The 21634-nt window shown below is 41.2% G+C and overlaps 1 protein-coding gene across 1 annotated transcript; it reads right to left on the bottom strand.

Annotated features, from left to right (window-relative positions):
• Positions 1–4300: 4300 nt before the first annotated feature.
• Positions 4301–21508, bottom strand: BLMH (bleomycin hydrolase). Its single transcript, XM_071764810.1, has 12 exons — positions 21325–21508; positions 20751–20948; positions 20248–20357; positions 19464–19605; positions 18185–18273; positions 16823–16915; positions 13903–14058; positions 13290–13448; positions 13126–13193; positions 12626–12743; positions 10792–10861; positions 4301–5315 (listed from the first exon to the last, which is right to left on the bottom strand). The coding sequence occupies exons 1-12, from the start codon at positions 21335–21337 to the stop codon at positions 5164–5166; spliced, it is 1368 nt and encodes a 455-aa protein (XP_071620911.1). The 5' UTR covers positions 21338–21508; the 3' UTR covers positions 4301–5163.
• Between the last annotated feature and the right edge of the window lie 126 nt (positions 21509–21634).

Consider the following 21634-nt stretch of genomic DNA (forward strand, 5'->3'; position numbering starts at 1 on the left):
GGAGACTGGAATGAATTTTCCAAATTCACTTTTCTACCCTTTTATGAGAAATAATTTCTCACTGCTTCAGGAGTTGGGTCCCCTTGCTCTGTTTTTTTAAATTTTTAGAGGTATTGTGACCTTTGTCTGATATTTTCCTCTATCTTAGCCTCTGCTCAGAGTAGGTTCTTTTAACAAGTTCTGAAACACTATTGCATACCATCCATCTTGGTCAACTATTGCAGTTAAATTGCTTTCATCTGCTCACATCAGTGGCACTCAGTGTCAGTAGTTAGTTATTTTTGTTGGGTATACAAAGCTGTAACGTGAAAAACAGCATATTAAGAACACAAACCCACCTTTCATGACTTATCCTGGCTTTTTTGTTCAGTTGATTTATTTTTTCTCATTAACGTCTTCTGCAGCAGCATGTTTGGGTTTTTTAATTTCTTGCCAAACAGTCTGGAGCCTTTGGGGCATAAAATAAATAACAGACTTGAGATTTCAGGCAGACCCCTCAACTTCATGACACTTATTTACCCCATATGTGAAAACTTCCAGGTCCTGTATAGAGACACTTCCAGACTTTCATTAAATCTTCTATGAATTGGTGGGCAAAATTTTTAATGATTTACGGAAAGTGAAAAAACAAGAGGAAGAAAATGGACTTTACACAAAACAGGATTTCAAACACTTCCACAGTTCTCCATAGATTCCAGTTACCAATGCCAGCATAGGAATGGGGAGCATCAATCAAATTACCTAATAACAGTAATACCAGCTGTACTAAGAAGAGATTAATAATAATTCTGCCAGCATGCCTGATTGACTGCCAATAAGAGGATAGAAACAACCTTCCAAATAACACAAAACAAACAAATCCATAAAATATTTATTTCTTCCTGTCCTTTGCTTAGTTAGGAATCAGACTATGTTTTGAAGCTATTAAGGTTGGCTTTGGCATAAAAGAAATTTTAATTGTCCTTCCCTGCTATTTTCTAAACTGACTGTGCTGGGATATCCATCTGGGAATTAAGTGGGTTTTGGAGAGGTTTTACTCTTTCCTCTCTGTTTTGAGAGAGTATTTGGGTGGAGAAATCTGATTCTGAAAACCTACGTATTGCCACTACTATAACTTCTGCTGCCTCTTCTTTTTCTTAGTTAGCAGTGGTTGTTATATTCTGAATTTTGCTCGAATCTGGTATAGTTGACCTTTATAACATTATCAGTCAATATTTCCCACCTTTCAGAGGAACTGTCTTTGAATCATCACTTGAAAACTGAAACACAGAAGGGATTCTTTAGCTTCGGTATTTTTTTATTCTAACCTAAGCATCTTTTCATCAGTTGGGTGTCAATTTTTTAATCTAGGTTTACAGCTTATAAAGCAGAGAGCTTTCTTTGCTGAGTGACAAGCCCCACAGCAAGCTAGGCTAATTCCTCCATGATTTCTATTCCATCACTTGGAAAAAGTTTAATTGTTGAGCATCTCTGAACCATTTCTTGCAAACTGACAGGAGTTAGGTGGTCTGTTTACATGCTTATCTATATCTGAGCTGTATTTACATGCTTATCTATATCTCAGCTGTACTCCAACTTCCACACACCTAAGAGGCTGAGGGTCTTTTAGATCCATCTGTACCTCCTGCTACACAGGACACTGAGACCTTCCCCAGCCTCTCTACAGAACATATGGCCCCTGAATCATCTGCTCAGTTGTCTCAATTCTTAATCCCCTAGTTGAGGGCTGCTGATCACATTAATGATTTTTCCTTTAGGACAGAACAGCAGAGTGATCCAGTAAACATCACATCAACAGGAGCTGTAATGGAAAACCATTTTAAACTGATTTTATTCATGTTTCAAACTGCTTTTTAAAAACAAGCCCACTTGCCAGTAAAATGACAGTGGTTTATGGATAACAAAGACAGCTGCTTAGCAAGAGTGCACAGATATTGATTCTTACCAAAGACACAGGACTGGTTTTCACGGGCTGTTTTCACCCAGGCAGCAAAACAGGGATTATCCCACCTAACATTGTGCCAGTCTTGAACTATAAAGCATCATTAGCATGAACCTGAGAGCTGTTTGTTCAACTGCCTTTAGTTCTCAAAGTAGAAGAAATACAGCTACTGCTTTGGGATTTGTATTTCCCCTCTCTTTTCCATTCCTGCTTACAAAGAACTCCTAAAACTGCTGGGCATAAACTCAAAACTGTTCCTATGAGATTGGCTTCAATTCTTATAACATGTTTTAGCCAGGTGGATTTTCTGTGCTAATTTGAAGGGAAGGAAAACAACAACATACTATTGTATGAGCTGTACAGGGAAGTACCTGGGCAAGAGCTGCTGAGATAAGCACATGCTGGAAAATACTTTGTAGTACTAAAATTAGCAAAAATAGGCTTGGAAGCCATTTTTAATTTGTCAAACTCAATCCTCATTAGTGCTGCCATGGACAAAAAAAAAGTTAAACCCCTGAGAAAAAGTTAACTCTTGTTGGCTGCTATCTCCTCTATCATAGCATAAAGGAAAAAGAAGAACTGGTGTAATGTCTTAAGCAAAAAAATTTTGAAAAGCTAAAATACTGACCTTTTGGAAGAAGGAAAAAAAAAATAGCCCCCTAACCACCACATGTATTAGTCATAATCAAAATATTGTCCATAATAGAGCTTCCCAAGAGATTTGGCTTTGTTTCAGAGCCACCAGGGTTCAGAAACAAGTACAAGAAAAACTGTTTACTTGTCTTGATGCAAGTAAAACAGCATGAGAGAGAGAGACTATGCATCACAGATCAAATAAAGCCAAAAGGGACCTCAAAATATCTTCTGTCCCACTCCTTTGCCAAAAGGATCAACTCTGCCAATGCCATTTCTGACATGTTCTATAACCTATTCTTAAAGATCCATCACACATCCTCAGGCAACCTGTTCTTTATTTTTATTACCAGAAAGCTTCTCCTAATCTCAGTAAATCTTGCTGCAATTGAAGAATGTGACTTTATCAATTTATCATGAGCAGTGGGTACAAAATTCCTCTTTTAAAGCATCCATTTACGAATTAAAAAAACATGATACCACCCCTTTTCTCTGACTAAACACCATGGCACAGATTTTTCTAGGCATAGATTCAAGTCCTCTGATCAGTCTTGCCACTTATTTCAGTTTGCACTTCCCCCGTGTTCCATGCCCTAATCTGGATGCTGGAATCCAGCTCACCCACAATGGTCTTAAGCAGAGCTGAGTAATTTTATATATACTGGAGGCTTTTCTGTTTATACACACCAATATCACATTAATTTTTCCTACAGGAATATGTGACAAACCATGATGCTTCTGGATTTTTCTTTCCACACCCCTCAAACTCAGCTCACACTTGTTCTGCACACTCCTGGCTAGGCACTGCTTCTTGTACAAACATTTGCATGGGTTGAGAGAGATCACAGTTTAATAAACAGAGTTTAAATCATAAATTGTGACAATGAAGACAACCTGGTAATTATATTTGACAACTAAGCTATTCAACAATATTCTGATAATGAAAATGTATGCTCACACTTTCACAAGAGGTGATGTGCATATGATGCACACTTCTGCCACTCAGCACTGTAGAAAGCAAGAAAGATTCATCTGCCTGTTCCAAGCCACAGAAAAAGGTCTGAACATTGGAGTTGTCTAGATTAGGAAAATACAGAAGCTTTTTACTGCTCATAAACATTGCTACTAGAAAAGCCAAGCTGACAGCAACATCCATTTGCTCATGTACCCTCACAGGTCTTGAGAAAAACCTTTTGACCCAAGCTCAGGATAACAAGCTGAATTTCACTAGAAGGGTATCAAATATTAGTACTGCTGAGATCCCTGCTGTACTTCTCCAGAACAGCTTTGTTACCTTAACAGAAAATACTGCAAAGGGCAGAGACTCCTAAACACATCACTCAAGGACAGCAACAATAACCTCCTGCTGCTGGTTGACACCAGTAGCTGGCAGTTGTGTTCCAGTGTGGTTCTTTATCCTCATTTACCATTTTACTTGCCAATGATTATAGCCTGTACAGAACAGGAAAATCTTCAGGACAGTCAGCCTGGAGTTTCAGCACCCTTTAAATCAAAGGATTAGTACTGTGCTCATCACCAAATGAAATGCCTGTAGTGAATGAAATACTGTGTTTGTTCAGTGAGAGGTGCATCTTTCATCAAGCAGCATCTTTTCCTGAGATGTTCAGATTCTGGCTCTCTTAGATTTGTTTCTAGGCCACTAATATCTCTCCACTTCATTAAGTTCATGAGAGTCCTTTAAAAAACAAAACAGAACTGTACAAGTCACTTTAGAAAGTGTTTATTCAAAAGCTTCATAGCACCATCTTGTTTTTTTTTATTTTTAAACATCCAAATAAAATGCAGCAATTAAAACATTGGGTTTTTTTCTGTTAAGCATGACACTAACTCCACCTGTGAACACATTTATGGTTGTTCTTGCTAACAGAACTGAAAAATAGCGCCCCTGTGCACACAGACATAGCACTGGACTTTGACATGGTTTATCCAGTCCTAGCTCAGTAATGGAAGAATAAAACCAACAAACTGGAAACCTCAAGGAAACAATTTTTCCCCTCCAGTTCTGCTGGAAGAAAAATTTTTCTAAAGGTAATTTAACAGTTTCAGTTCTTATGTCCCCTCCAGCACTTCAGCAAAACTAAAAATGTAAATATATAAAATAGTTTGGATATTCTTCTATGGTACAAGTCACACCATGGATGGTTAATTTATAAGTACCTTGATGTATTTGTTCTAACAATCACCTTGCTGTTAATTCTAAAGGAAGGCCTTTTATGGCCATCTTTTCCAGTGAAAACACTTGTCAAAATAATTCTATTGAGTTAAAGCCGTTTTTAATTTAAAAATTTAAGGTAAAATCAAACTGCCATTGACAGCACTTGTAATATATTTTCACGATGAGGTTTTTTTTCCTTTTCCCTTTTTAGTTTTGCAGAGTAGCCTGTCTGAGAGCTTCATTCAGCCAAGTCAGTAAAGCGCTATTTCCCAAAGATCCTTAACTTATATTTCAAGAATATGGACCATGCTGAGTGCTTGGTCACATCATCATTTGGCTATGGCTTCCAACCACTGGAATTCTCTATTGCATCTACTTCTGGTTGACCATTTAGAGGCAAATACTCTGTAGTTCACTTGGCTAAAGCCCCCATAGGGTCCCAGGCTGGCAAAACAATTGGTTCCTGCTGCATCACTGCCAAGATGTCATCTGGTACATGCTTCTTATCCACCACAACTTCATACACGTACTCAGAAAACCAGTCATCAGTCATGATCAGGTAACCTGGGGATGAAAAGAGTTCATTACAACAGAGAAGCAGTTCTGTTATTCTAATACAGTGATGCAGAAAATTTTGCTGGTTTAGCTCCTGAGGTAAAAGGAGGCCATCTGCTTTCCTCAGAGCTATCTGAATAACTGTGACTGAACTAAATCTTATTTTTTCAGTAATTCTTGCTGAGAATTTTAGTGAACAGCCTTTGAACTCAAAGGGGGTGGCAGGGGGAGAGACACATTTAGAGTATCACAGGTTTTAGCAGAAAGCTATATTAGAAACAAGCTATTCAAGGTGAACTGAAAATAAGAGTGACTTGGAGAAAAGCAAGGATTTAGAAGACAGATGAGAAGGCTTTATGTAATAAAGTCCCTTATGTCCTTATACAGTATAATCTCACAATCAAATGAAACAAGAAAATGTCCAAAGAATATGGACAATAAATGCACCTATCTACGCCATCTTGTTTCTAAAGCAAGAGATCAGATAATTCCCATAAATTAAAAACCCTATCATTTGTAATCCGAGCTAGAAGCCATTTTGGAATCACTGCCAAAGGGAGCTGCCTTGATTATTCTCTCTTCAGGATATGAGTTCTTGGGACACACAAAAACCTCTCACTCCCAAGAGCCAACAAGTAATTGCACCCTGAGAGGATAATGAACTCTGCTACTGACATCCTGCATCTCAAAGCTTGACAGAGCTGATTAGGATCACAGTGTCTGAACAAGAAGGAAGCATCAAGCAGAGCTTCAGAACATGCAAATAAGTGAGGTTGCTCTTTGAGAAGGCCTCTGCCCAGTGTCACAATGAAAGCCATTATCAATTTCTTCATTAAAAGGAGACACAGCCTTTATATGCAGCAATACACAAACCTAAGAGCCTGCCTAAGGCAACTCTGAGCTCCACATTCCATCCAAGTAACAGGCAAAAGTGAAAAACAGAAAACTTCATTGCATTTCTGTGCAAGGGTACACAATGGAGTTTTTCCTCAGGCAATAAATCAGTTGCTTCTACTCACACCACTTGTATGTTATGGCCATAATACCAAAAAGAACTTGAAACAGGATCATCTTGTAACAGAACTGCAGTCTGTGGTCCACACTTCTCTAACCTACCCAAAGGAAAACCTGAACATGCAGCATTTTAAAACTGAAAACTGCTGGTCAGGGAGAGGTCAGTCAAGGATGAACCATCTGCAAAATTACTGCATAGCCTAGGATTTAGGCACCTGAAGATAAAGTCCTCAAAAGTTCCCAAAGGGTCTTATGTAAACCACCTTGTATTTGTGCCTTACTCCTCCATAATAAGACCAAATGCACAGAGCAGCCTGTCCCAGCAAGCCTATGGAATGATACATTCAGATGCAGGAATACAGACATACACTTAGATCTTTAAAAATGTCTTCATGCAGAGTAAGAATGCAACAGTCAGTACAAGAGATTAGGAGTCAAAAGGGAGGTGACTCCTTGCTGGACATGTACCACAAGAAAGTTCTTTTCATTCCAAAACAAACAGATGCACTGCTATCAAATGGATATGATAATCTGATTTAGTGCTCCCCTCTTGCTTGCTTTTAAAAAAAGATATCAAATGGGATAAGCTGGGTTCACAGTAGGGTAATAATGTACTAGGTCTTCAGAACAAAAGACTAAGCACAATAATTAAACTTGCCTGTGTGGCTGACAAAGTGCCAGTGAAACACAGAAAAGAAATATTTGACTGGGAAGTGACTTTTTAACCTCAAAAAACAAGCAATGTTTGTCAGCAGCTGTATTTGTTCCTTGAGGAAAACCAGATGGGATTCCAAGAAGTACTTTTACAACAGATAGAGAAATAATTACTAAATATTCAGGAGGCAATGCCAGGATGTTCCCAGGACTCCCCTTTCTCCAGGACACACACTGCCACAAGAATTCAGTTCTGCCCTCACCAGAGCTTAAGCATTTAACCAACTTCATCCCATGCTACCCAAGCCAGGAATCAGCCTTTCCAGTCCTGCACCTTGCAAATCTGGGGCAACAAGTGTTATCTGGCACCTCAGTCTGTGCTCAGAAAAAAGCAAGAGGGATCCCACATGACAAAGCACTTCTATTTCCTACCAAAGATAAGCAATTTGGGTTTTTTTAATGACTCAAAGTCTAGTCTCTGGTGTTTTCTTGCAGGCTGTACCCTTTATCATCCTGTCCAATAAATAATGGAGTTGGGGCTTACGTGTATCCCCCACACCCAACTGGGCCTCAACTGGGATGCACCCAGTTTAACATTATCCTTGGCTGAGTGTTCTGGCTCTCTGCACTGGAGTTACCCAGGCACAGCTTCCAATGCCTTGACAAGGCAGATAAGAAAAATCACTGCCAAGCAGACTCAGTGGCATGGGGAGAGAGATGGGACAATCTATAAATCCTCACCCTCCTACACCAGCTAGGCAAGGAAGAGGGTAATGCAGGACAGGAGGGAGGGAAGGAAACCCTCTCAAGTTACCTCTTCTCATGTTTGACAATGAGTTCTGAAGGAAGTTCTGTTCACCTGCCTTTAGCTCACCTGTTGGTTGTTTGGTCATAGCCAAGAAAAATCATTCAGGGATTCACCTCCCTGAAAGAAGTCTGAAATTGTCAAACTTCCTAGGCTTTTGTTAAGGCACTTTTCCAGGCAACTCCCTAAGCAAAACAAAATCTAGACAGTGAGCACAACTTTCCAGAGACCCTGATATCTACCAACACAAAAATAAATAAATGACAGTGATTCACCAGAAATTCACATGGGTGGCATGCACACAAATTGAGACTTTTTTTGTCCAGTTCTAGCAACAAGCAACTCTGAACCTGGGCTGAAGGGCATGTATGTCTAGCACGAAGTTGCTGACACACCTGTGAGCTCCAGAATGTTTGGAGTTCTAACCAAAGTCCACACTGAACAGTTGCAAAGCAAACCAAGAAAGGCACTTCCTTCCTAGAAGCATTCCTCCAACACTGGTAGCATCTAACATCACAAATCAAGTATCTGGAGTGTCTCAAATGTTTTGACAATAGAAGCATGACTAACCTGACATTTTTATATTTTAAATTCTCTATTATACATGAAGTTGCTTTAAAAATAGTTGCTGCTTTTTATATGGAGATAAGAAAGTTTTGATGTGCCTTTTTAGTACTGATTTGGCTTCTTTACTGGATCCAACATTTCAAAGTACATTTTACTACTGTTACATTGCCTTGCAGGCTGAACATCAACAGTTTAATTGTTTTGCAGGACTAAAAATTTTTTTAGGCTACTTTGCTGTCAAGGTATACAGCTGAGAACAGGCACTACTGCAAGAGCAAGGAGCCACATATAAATGACTACACCATTCCAAAAATATTCTTTTAGTTAGCTGTTCATGTATAAAATACCAAAAGCTTACTCAAAGAACACATCCCAAACCAGAATTTTCTGAAAATAGTCTATTCCCAGAAGAAAACCCCAAACATCCTGGGAAACTTCAGTCATACCGAAACTTGTGAGCACATTTGGGATTAATGTGTAACAGAAAAATGTTGCCAGCAATGAGTATTGTGTTACACCCTGAACACACTGAGCCTGGCTTGGCACGTTCATCAGTGAGCTCATCCTGCCATGGCTGGGTCTGTGTCCAGCCCATTTCAGACAGGACAGGATAAAAAAATCCTGGAGATCTTCCTCCTGTCCAATCACTTAAGAGAATCTGACTGCAGACCATGGCAGAGCAAAGCAGAAATGCTCTTACAGCATCAGCCCCACTCCCCTCAGGCTGGGGGAGGTCAGAGCAGCCCCCAAAAACCACCAGGGAAGCACCCTTGGGTCATTCCCAGGCTGAGCAGGGAGGCAACTAGAAGCAATTTCCTAAACCACTGCTGAGATGTGACTCACCCTTCCCTCCACACTGCCTGCCATGTGCCATGCTGGGCTGGCACTTCCACCCCACTTAAAAAAAAACTTTTTAAAGGAACAATAGTGCAGGCTTGGAGTCATCAACAGGAAAGCAAGTTCATGCAGAAAACCTGGCATCTGAACTGAGCCCTTTGTTGCTAGTGCCTGTTGTACCAGAGGTAAACACTGCAAGCATGCCACAGGTCACCTTTTCAGCACCATCTTCAGAAAAGCAACCAAAATAAGTTAAAATCTTTTTTTAAAAGAGATGCTGGAGCCAGAACAGTTTACAGCTCTTCATAGCACAAGCTGGAACCAGCCATACCCTCTTTAAAAAAAATAAACCACTTAGGTTTCACATATGACTCAGGAAGATTAAGTGTATCAGCCACAGTCAGCACAAGGTCCCAAAGGTGACACAGATATATATAATTTATAGATCTAAGCTTAGTTCTGTTACCAAGAACTTTAGTACACTTAGAAATATTGCAGTGAAATCTTTATTTCTGCTTTCATACTAGAAGAAAGCATTTCTATACAGTGCACTTTGTGGAAGGGACTCTTATTTGATATGCAAAGCATTTCCTATCTATTTTCCCTTTATTGAAAGATGAGTTTACATCCCTACTGGAATTCCTCATATTTCAGAAGAGAAGTACTTCCATGCTTCCAGAATACTACTGCCAGATATTTCAGGCTTGTGTTCTGCAAAGTTTTATGAGCAACAAAATAGCAAAGGTTTTGCTGCATCCCTACCACACTTGTCAAACTCCTAATGCTGCTGGGTTTTTTGACAGGGACAAACTGGTATACAGTGCTTACAAAAATAAGCAGCTTTACAGCAATAAACCAACCTTTAAGTAATAAAATAACTTTGGTAAAATGAATTTAAATACTTCACTATTTGAGCTTTAAATTTGCTAGAACTCCTTTGGTAAAGCCCTGCTGCTCCCAGCAGGTCCTGTACTTTGTGGTTCACTCTACAAATACCAATATTCATGTGACCTGACTCAGTGCCACTCAGCCTCACAGAGGAGGAGGGAAGGTAACCATTACTGGCCACATTACTTCAAAGTTCCATTTATCTGGATCCCATTACCTCCCATCCACTAAATGAACAGTGTGGTTGATGGATTGTGTAAAGCTGTGGTGTACAATCTAAGCCCTGTACCACTAAGCTACAATCAGAGTTCCAGCCTCCACAGGGGCTTCTGTCAACTTTGTCCTCCTGCCCTTGGGACAAAAAAATGTCCTGTCAAGAAGTGTCAGTGCCAATCACTTATGGCCATCTCTCAAATGATATAATTGCCTCTACAGTTGAGCTTGCAACCACAGGGTCAAGTTTCCTTTCCTCCCAGTGACATTTCCTGTTTCTCCATTCAGTGTTTACATTCAATTTACTCCAATCACATTTAAGTGAAGAATGTTTGTCTTCCAGGAATACGGTGTGGAATATGGGAATAATTAAGTGGACCCACATGCTGTCTGCAGGCTTGTTTCATGCAAATCCTGATGAAGGACACAGAGCACAATCCCCTCCCACCTTCTTATTTCCAAGCACTAAGTTCAGCTTTCTGTTCCCATAACTACAAATCACTTTACCTTTATTACCACGGTCTTCACCCCAGGAGTTTTCCACTCTCCATTTTTCAAATGAATCTTCTTGCCCATCCTGTGACAAAACAAGGCAGAGGCTGTTCAGTAGTGAAGGACCATGTGAGGAGCCAACCCTTCCAAGTCTAAATCCAGCACCAGCAAACCACAAAGCTCCACTCCCAAAAGTTTACAAGCACTGGCAAGTTCCAAGACAATGGTTTTCTTGCAAGTGGTCAGAAAAAAAAAATGTAATTTTCTGGACCAATTGTCCACTTACATAAAACAGGAGGAAATGTGGTCAAGAAGACAGCCTGCACTAACTACTATTTTAACCAGAGAAGTTAAATTTAACTAAATTCAGGTTTGGACCTAACTGACTGACAGAATTTCAACAGGCTTCCCTATCCCCTGCCAGGGCATGGAGGTCTCCTGAAATGCAGAATGCACAGCACAGTTTGCCTGAATGAGGAATGAGAGGGAAGGGACAAGGAAAATGAAGAAGCTGTAACAATTTGAGTGGTATTAGTAAGAGCAAGTGCAAGCACTTGAATCTAGCTGAAGAATAAACCTCCAATATGGTGGAGGACAACTTAGTCCATTCTGAATGTGGAAAAGCCTCTAAATGCTGAGCTTTTTCTAGGATAATTTATTTTAAACAATCATTTGAATTTAGAGAAACTATCCATCATACACAGATCTTTTTCTTTAAGATATGTTATATTTGATCAGATTTTATGCATCTATAAATTTATGCATGTAAAAAATTAATTAAAAAAATAGACCACAGTCTGTAGCTGCTAGTGACTGGCTACAGTCTGTAAAAAACACACACTAAGTTGTGAATAGATAAATAGGCTTTAAACACTAGATAAGTATCACTTAAAAAATGAAATTATTTTTCAGTTGGATAAAGATGTGTTCAAGCTACTTGGTATGCAAATGGAAGTCTTAATAGCTCAGAATGCAGAACACAACAGGAAAAATTATATAGAGTTGTAAAAATTCTTATGACTCAGCAGCCCATTCTCAAAGCCCTAAACTCCAGAATTCAAGCAAACTTTTTCATTTACATGCAAGCTGTTACTTCTCAAGCCAAGGTTGTGTTGGACAGGAAGAGATCACTTTAAAGAAACTTTAATAATGATGACAACTTCTGGAAATAAGTGGAAAACATCAACATTGCAGATAACCTTGAGTTGTAAATTTTCACATGGTTCTTTTTACTTCATATGTGCTTTGTTATACTGCCAGGAGCAGACTGGATTCATCTCAGGCTACTGTCTGCCACAAAGCTATTTTGGACACCATTTTCCTTCCTAATTATGAGCAGGTCAGGGGTCACATGCCAGTGAACTGCAGGAGGTTAGGACTGTTACAAAGTGCCTCTTACTGGCCTTGTAACAGAAGCTTCATGCTACAAAATGTAGCCAGGACAAACATGCAGTGGGACACAGTAGGAAACACCTGCTCTTTTACAAGGTTTCTAGCTCAGCAAGATAAAACAGAATATGTATTTAAAAATCAGTTAAGATAGGTTATCTGGTATTTTGAAACTAGAAGCTTACTTTCTTTTACCTTTCTCCAATAAAAGCTTGTAGGCAGAAGGAAAGGAGCCTTTGACTTATCTAAAATTCTTTCCTCCTTGTTAAGCAATTGCAGTTCAGAACACTGACACACAAAACACAGGGAGAGCAGCAACCTAAGCCCTGTGCACCAGGGTATTGTGCCACACATGCAGAACAGCTTACACACTGCCAGTGAGCCCAGAACACAACCAAGCTGCCAGAACATTCCAGCACAGCCCTGCAAGCATCAGAACATCAGGAGGGAGAGACTTTACCTTCTCAGTGACAGCTGTCAGGACCATGGCATGGGTCATCATTGATTCTCCAAAGATTAATCGTTCTGCTTTGTTCATGTTCTTGATGGAAACACCAAACACCAGCTCATGATTAAATCTATTGGAAAGTCACATAAGCATTAAAAAAAAAATTAAAAAATGCAGGGAGAATTATCACCATCATCTCACCATCAACCAGGAGCCAGTGCACCAGCACCCAAGCTCAATTACTTTTAGTGTCAGAATAAATGCAAACACTGATCAGTTTAAGGAGTTTCTCTTACCACATACTAGACAATGTGTTAATATTTAATCATTGCTTGTAGTGCATCTTTAAGGGATTAAGATTTCAACTTAAAGTGACAGAATTTATTGCTGTTCAATTATACTCCTTTGGGGTATATAATCCCAAATATGTATCAAATTATTTTCATAAGTATCTCAAGGACTGTTCATGTTGTAACCAAACATCCCAAATTCTGCTTTGATTTTGTACTTACATATTCAGGTCATTGATTCCCAGCTTGCCATAGAAGTGCTTTGCAACATCACAGCCAAACCACACAGCCTACAAACAGAAGGAAGGGTCATGTCCAGGCCATATTCCTCCCAGTTTACCATGACAAGAGTTGCACCATCCCATCCATGAAGAAACCAAACAAACCTCGCCATCCTTAATAGATGCTGCAGCTAATTTTTTCAAGACATCAACAGGCTGGTTGTTATAGAGTGTTCTCCTCCCTCCTGCCATGTTGCCCAGGTACTCCACTGTATACAGCCTGTTGTATGGGTTCTGAGGTCGAGGATCATTCACAAGACAAATCTGCCAAAAAAACCCAAGATGTCAAAGTTGCAACTTAGCTGAAATCTAGCAAAATCTAAATGGATTTCAGAGAGTTGCTTTTGTCTCAGCTGTCCATCCCATCTAGCAAACAAGCCATTTGGCTGAAAAAAAAAGGTTTTTTAACCTTAAGCAGCATAGCAGCTTTGCATGTTATTCCTGCTCTCTAGTGGCTGTCTTATGGCACTTTGAGTGATTTGCTCATTATACATTTTATCATTACAGAATCACCATGGATGATCTCAGCTAATTGACAGGTCAAGTACAAACAGGAGAACAGGAAGAATAAACACAGGGCTGTGTCTGACTTGTGGGAGCATCACCCATCCCACATGGTGCAGATGTAGGGGTGGGCAATACACTTGCAACAGTGGAAAATAAGTGGCTTAGCAGGAAAAAAGGTCTTGGGAAGCTACTGCCTCTCAGCATCCCCAACCTTGTCCTCCATGTTGAAGTAAGGCTTCACATGCTCAGTGTAGAACTGGAGGGGTGTCATGGGGCCATACTTGTGGTAGATCTTCTCCTTATCCCTGAACTCCCAACAGAAAGTCTCCGGAGGGCTGCCCAGGCAGGTGCTCACTATTCTGAACACCTGGGGAGAGAGAGAGAAAGGCAAAGAGTTGTGAACTTGCTGAAACAGGCAGGTCTGCCTCTCCTACCACAGCAATGCCACTGATTAATGGATTTCTCCATGTCAGAACCAGCTGGAGAATTGGGATCTTAAAGCCACCTCTGAAAAATATACATAATATACAGACAGGAGTTACTTGCATTCAGCTCTGGAAATCCAGGTGTTTCAACAGTTCAAAATCGAAAGGCCACAGGAGAAAACCCCAAACCAAACCAATATTATCTTTCTCCATTCTCACACTGTGTTCCCAGAGAAACCATCAGGCAAAACAGCAGCTTAAAGGTGAGCATAAATATTCCAGGTTACCCTAGGAATGCAGCAGCCAAATGGAAAAGCCAATAGCCCAGTCTCATTGCAACATTGCCTAAATAATTCTTCCAACAAGATTATTTCCCAGGGCAAGAGAAACTTTACCAAACTGATTCTAGAAAGCCTTAAGCATTCAGCATCACCTGTTCCACTAGGTGGTTCACCCCACAGAGACAAACCAGACCTTCCAACACCCATACAGCAAAGCATTTTTATCTGAGTGTTTCCCTTGTACTAATTGCTTTTTTTCCTCTAATGTCCATTTGTATTTCAAAGATGGACCTTTGCTTCTTTTCAAAAGCCTAGAATAATCTTTTTGTCTGTTTTAATACATTTAACAATGTCTCCCTTAGGGTAGAGCTGGCACTTTATGTAATTAATTTCAAGATGCCAGCCTGCTGAGTGTCACCTCCTTTGCAGCTGGCAGCTTTCTACTGATTTTTAGCAGATAAAGTTGACCAGATTTCAAGTCATCAGCCTCTCTATAAATCAGAATATGAAAGAGTACTTAAGAATCACTCCTGTGATTTCTCACAAGGCTTATCAGAAAATGTGCTAACTCACAGGCAGTGTAACCAGGTGACTGTCTTTAGGGATATTTAGCAGTATCTGCCACAGGTAATCTGAAGACAGAAAATTAAACAGGTTTGAATGGCAAAAGGAGTGCAATGTTCATGCTAAGTAACACAAGCTATGCACAAAACACAAATAAAGGTGTTCTGGCTCCAAGCAATTTAAGGAAACAAGTGAAGAGATTAATTATGGGTTGAAACAGGGTGTGGGCTTAACTGGAAGAACTGAGACATTTCTCAATAAATATGTTAAAGAGCAAATGTAAACCCCTAAACTACTATAAATATTTAATTTTACACAGCCTGCACAAAAGGAAGCATTTGCTGTGGATACACCCACATTACCTCAGATAACCCCAGATGGTGAGAGATGAGGCTATAAAAACAAAATAAGAAAAATGCCAAAAAGGAGGGCAGGGAGCAAACAGCCTCCAGCCAAAGGAAGGAAAATGATGGAGACAGAAGTCTCAAGCTGGCAGATGCAGTGGAGCCTGGGAATGGCCTCCCTCAATTGTTTTGCCACCACACCCATCACAGGCCACCTTTTACTATCTCACAAGCTTCCACTATCAATAAATAAGCAGACATTTAAACTATGAGGTGACTTATCACTATAGAAGTAACTAGAGCCAAGATAAGGCAAAGATGCAGTGGCTTGTGCTAAAAACCAAAGTCAATGTGGAGGGGAAAAGGACACTTCTGATAAGGAAAAGTCTACAAAGGAGAACAGTAAGGAAAGGCAAACTCAGTCACATGCACTGCACTGATTCCAACAACTGACCCACTGTGCACTGGTTTGGTAACAAGAATGTTTATGTAGCTCTGGAGGGAATATTTAATCTTATGCTCCAGTAGAACTTCCCCATTTTAGCTCAAGCACTGCTTCCCAGCACCAGCAAACCAAGATTTGGTATGCAAATAAAACTTCACAGCAAAATCAAGTTCTGCTTTGCCATATACAAGAACAGGTGCAATATCATAAAACATGAAATAAGTGTGATCTAAAACCTTTAAAAATAAGTGTTCTTAAAGCATGCAAGTCAGGTGAAATTGCACATTTCAACTGCAGACATCAAAACCACTGGGTCGCTTTGCACTCTGTTTTGGAAGCAAATGAAATACACACTTTTAAAAAAAAAAATGTATGCACTTGGTCAAACTAAAACAGCCTGAACTTTTAAAATGACTTTTGGCTATTTGAGCCAAATTTGGCTATTTATTTCTCATACTATGAGAACTACTACTAACTACACAGACAGAGGGCCATGCACACTACAGATCTGATGGATTTGAATTCACACAGCCAGAAAGAGATGCTGGGAATTCTCCTCCACTGCCTTCCAGTATCAGACCACAGCTGGATTCAGCCTTGTGTTCAACTCTTTTCTATAACAGAGAGAATTCCCTTTTATTGTTCTTTTCTGCTCTCTTGTGGGGAATTTCTGCAACAACACTTGTGCTGCAAGATTTTATGGTCAAAACTAATGCAATTTTCCATCTTCCTCTTTCCTACTATTTGAAAAACCTGGTATTTTGATCTCTCTTAAGATACAAAAATACTACTTTCCTACAAAAATGCAGAAGTAAAATCTCACAGTTCTGGAATCTATAAAGATTCAAGATAGTAGTTTGAAAGTATTATAAAAATTCAGGATGAAATAAACAACAAGGCTCTTCAAAAAACTCACTTGAACATCTCCAAGCAAGTTGCCATACAAAACATTCCTAAATAGGCAAATGGCATTTGTTTTGGCTGATGCAAGAGCTACAGAGCATGAGTAAGCAAGAAATCTCACCCATTCTAGCATCACATTTCAAGATACACATCACACAAGTCTATTTACCTCTTCTATCATGGTGTCCATTGCAGCACAAAGTTCTCCTTTCATTGTTCCACTATCCACCATGTATCTTAGCCTCAAACAGTATTCTCTCATCTGTTTGAAGATAAAGTAATTTTAGTAGAAAAGTAGGAAAAGTGCCATCTACCCAGTTTTCAGGACTTCTCGTTGTTTCAAGCAACTACTTGACTGTTCATGGCACATCTTAAAAATGTAAAGAAAACTCCTTTCAGAAGGCTTTGTTAGATAGTGATTCTTCAAAAAAAACATCCAAGATAATTAAATTACTTAAAACAAAACCAGACACAAATAGTTGCAACTCAACTACTGCTTTCCAGCCACATCCTGGGAGCTCACAGCCATTGGCTTTTCTTCAGGCTCTATTTCTCTTGCCCACCGATGATGCAACATCCACATTTATTACCTCTCTGACTCACACAGAGCCTTCATACTGTAAATTTATTTTGCAATTCTAATGTATAATTGATCTCTTGGTTGATAGAAGGAAGGGAGCATTTCCCCACTGCGTGCAGAGCTGCAGTAAGAGCACATGCTTCCCATTACTGTCACCATCCATAAGACCAGGAGCAGTGAGCGGGGCTCCCACAAGAGCAGCTGGTTTGCAATATTCAAGACTAGAATAACATTAACACCATTTATTATGACTAAGCTCATTTCAGCACATATTTTACATTTTTTATGTGGATTTCAGCAGGCAGTTTTCCCCAAGCATGCAGCATACAACCTGGAAAAAACACTCACAGCCCACTATAAAAAAATGCTTTAATTGCCTTTGTATCCATCTACCTACACCAGCATCTTCCTACATCAATTAATCTCTCTAGTTCAAGAAGCCTCCTTATACTTTCCTTCCAAGCTGCACTCTTCTGGACTGAAAGATGATTCTTAAGCTTCAGTGCTTTGAAACTACCTTTTTTTCCCCATCTTTTTCATCAAATTTGGCAGTTCTGGTACATAAAATACTGAGGGGACAGAGAAGAGTCACCTAGACACCAAGTGCTAGTTTTGCAGAAATAGACTTAATGAACAATACAAGAACTAACTTTTTGCAAATTTGAGGATTAATAGCAATTAGGAAAGTACAACATGGGGTAAAATTCCAAGCTACTGAGGCCTGGCAATGGCCAAAATCTTCCATGTACACACCTTTCCTCTCCATGTTTCAAGATGAATGTGAGACCTTGCTGAGGTTTTAGGCTGCTTTTTGAACAGAAGCCAGTTCAGTTGCTGATACACTTGGTACTTTGGCCAATAAAGAGAAGCTGAAGTTGATAGGAACACCTGGAACAAGTTCATTCCCATTCCTATTCCCTTCCCCCTTAATATAATCTAAATCAGTTTTACCTTATGATTCAAGATCTCATTCATCCTCCTAGAAGCCTCTGTGGTATGAGACTCTGGGAAGTATTTCTTGGGGACAACACCATACTTTTCTAGGAGAAAGTAATAAAGCTATAGGTTAATTGGTTAATTGTCAGTAGATGCTAGTGCTTCTGCTTATTCCCACAGAAAAGCTAAAAATAGTTAGGTTGTGTGCAGAGATTACAAAGGGATGTCCTTTATTTAAAGGCTTCAAGTTTATATTTAAATTTGACCAAATCTTAACCTCTGATGAGCATTCCACAGGGATCCCAAAAGATGGAATCCCTGAACTGCTCAGTGTCATTTAGAACTTGCAACTGTTGAATTAACTTGTGCTTTCTAAAAAGCTCTTGCCAGAAGAAACAACTGATGACTTGAAAATCAAACTTCTGAAATATCTTCTAAAGAACTGTGTCTCTTCTGCATTATTCCATGTATTATATCTAAAGCAAATCAGTGAACTTCCCAGGCTCCTTTCCTCCTCAACATCTACAAAACACCAGCAACAGCTCAAGTACTTTCTTCATTACAGTCCCAGTCAAGGATCACACCACACAAGGCTCTGGATATTACAGCAGCATCCAAAATCTTCTCTGCCCTGATGAAATATTCATAACAATTGGATAGAAAAAAGTAACCTCCAGGCTTCAAAGCAACAAATTCCTTTTGTGATTCTAAACTTCCATTATTGGCTTGTTGATTTACAAAGGCATCACATTGTTTCACAAGACAAAAGCAAATGCTAGTGTAATTCAGACACAGAAGTATCTGCTTCATCAGTGTAAGAAAGATCCCACTTGGGCTGGATTTTGCAAGACCAGCATTGCTACATTCCACATAATTTCCCTTTCACTGATCTTTATATCATCTTTCTTCAGGCTGCAGCTCTGTAGTTCTGCTTCTGCCTTCTAGACACACCCTGCTCTAGCAGTGTTTTTTCCTTACCACATGCCCAAGAAATTGTATTCATGGATACAACCAAATGGTGTTGAGTTGATGACTAAAGTAAAAGGAGATTGAACCTTTTTACTAAAGGAAAAAGGTCTGAGATATCAAGTTACTTCTGCTGATCTTCTGACCTTCTTTTGTCAGCAGGAATATGAAGGAGTGAGGATCCCAGACAAGATTTGCACCTAAAGTTTATATGCTTGGATAAAAAGGTCATTGATTACAAAACACAGGGGCTAATGGCACCGTGGTAGCCTCAACTTCTTCTTCTATTTCACTCCTCATCTCTCAAACCAGTGACCAGTTCTCTTACCAATAATGTTAACCAGCATATCCCACTGTCCACCATCATTTGTGGGGTTGGAGAGCAGGAACTGTACCAGTCTTCCTTCCACAGGCTCCTTCTTCTGAGCTGTTTCCACAAAGGCATTTAAAAAGTAGTAACAACGTTCAACCTGGAATGGACAGACAGGGAAGGCAGGTATTTTAGATGTGACATTGAGCACTAAATCATTCCTGAATATTCAGGTCTTTGGAAATCCTAACTAGATGGAGACACTGTCTGCTCATCTACTGATGTCCATGTTTTCTCCTCTAGCATTCCAGGGCTTATCCTAGAAAACTTATTTCAGTCACAGACCAAATATTTAGGAGTTAACACAGAGCTTAAGGGCAAGGGAACAGGAAATTAAGTTGGCCCAAACCAGCACTGGATTTTCTGTATTTCCCTTCAGGGAAGAAAGCAGGCACACAGCTCACAGCTCTGTATATCACAAGCCTGACTGAAAGCTCTGAAAGTTACAGTTGTTTTACCCCTGAGCCTCCTAGAAGTAATTTTTGAAATATGCACAACACTTGAAAAGACTTCTACTACTGCAAAACTTTAACATCTTCACAACTTTCTCCTCAAGTTGAAAAGCCACTCTGCTCAGCCCACATTTAAACCACAGATTTATGGTACTTTTGAAGTTTCTTCTGAGGTGCATTTTCTGCTTGGGTTGTCAAGATGATCCAGCCAAAAGAAAATTCTGTCCCAGTAACTAAATACTTGATTTCACAAGCTGCCTTAGCACAACCTGCAACCTGTAGTACTGTACCTTATCCCAGAAAAAGAGATAGGACTGGCTGAACTCAAACTCTTCAATGTTGTATTTCTTCATGAATGGAAGACGCATTGCATTGAGACAGGAAAAGATCCAACACCTCCCTGAGAGATCAAAGGAATGAGGATTAAATGGGAATGTTTAAGAGCTGCATAAGATTTTGTTGTTGCTTTAAACACATGATTCATGACAGTTCCACCTCCAGCCACTGCTCTGGCTGAGATTGTAAAACACAAAAAATCCTCACGAGTGCCGAAATCTACTGCAGAGGCAGGTTTGGTCTGATTTCGTCTCGGATTACACAGAAGAGAAAACAGGCAAGCCCGGCAAGCCTAAAGCCTGTTATTAACTCCAGTGGATGCTGCAGGGATGCAATTTCACTCTGAACCCGACCAAAGGCCCCGGCAGGCAGCCATGGCTCCCAGGAGCGCAGTCACCGTGACATCATTCATCACCATCCCCCAAACGCACCCACCGGCTCCCACCCCACCCTTTACCGGAGTTCTTCTGGTTGGTAACGGGCTTGCCCTCGGCGGGCACAGCGTGCTGGAAGACCTGCACGGTGTCCTGCACCACTTGCCGCTGCAGGCAGACCTCCAGGGGGTCGTTGCAGGTCGCCACGTTCTGGGCCAGCAGGAACTGGGGCTCGGCCCGCAGCCGCCGGGTGAAGGCGGCGGCCTTCTCGGTGCACAGCCCTGGGGGGACACGGGGCTGCCGTTAGCGACGGCCCCAACACCCCCCGCCCCGGGAACATCGTCCCTGCGTGACCCCCTCCCTCCGGTAACACCCTCGGTACCCGTTAACAGCTTCTCCCCCGTACCACCCCCCCACTCCTCCTCCTCAGCCCCCATGAGCCGCCTCCCCTCAAGGAGCCCCTCCCTTAGCCCCCCGCCCCTCCTCCCGGTAGACCCTTTCCTCTATCGGCAGCCGCTCCCCCTCCTCCATGGCTCCGGTAGCGGTGTAGCATCCCCCCACATCCCACCCCTCCCCCCTCCCGGTAATTCCACCCCTCCCTCATGGTCAGACCCCCCCATCCCGTTGCCCCGGTAACGGCCGAACCCCGCCCCTCACCGCGGGCGTTCATGGCAGAGGCGGCGCGATCTCCCGGGACGTTAAGCGCCGCTGGACGGCCCGGTCCCCCCCGCAGGTCGCGCTGTGAGGCGGAAGCGGCTCTTATAGCCCCGGCACCGGAAGCAGGAAGCGAGGCCCCGAGCCGCGGCCGGGGGCGGGGGCGACGGGGAGTGGGGCGGGGAGCGGCCCCGGTGCCGGGGCGGGCGGAGGCGGACGGGGTGCCGGCAGGGCCAAGCTTGTGGCGGCTGCGTGGGGCGTTGGGACCACACACGCACACCCAACACTCCTGGTCTAGAACGTTCTGCAGGGC

This window comes from Heliangelus exortis, chromosome 21 (genome assembly GCF_036169615.1).
Source record: "Heliangelus exortis chromosome 21, bHelExo1.hap1, whole genome shotgun sequence".
Taxonomy (NCBI): Eukaryota; Metazoa; Chordata; class Aves; order Apodiformes; family Trochilidae; genus Heliangelus; species Heliangelus exortis.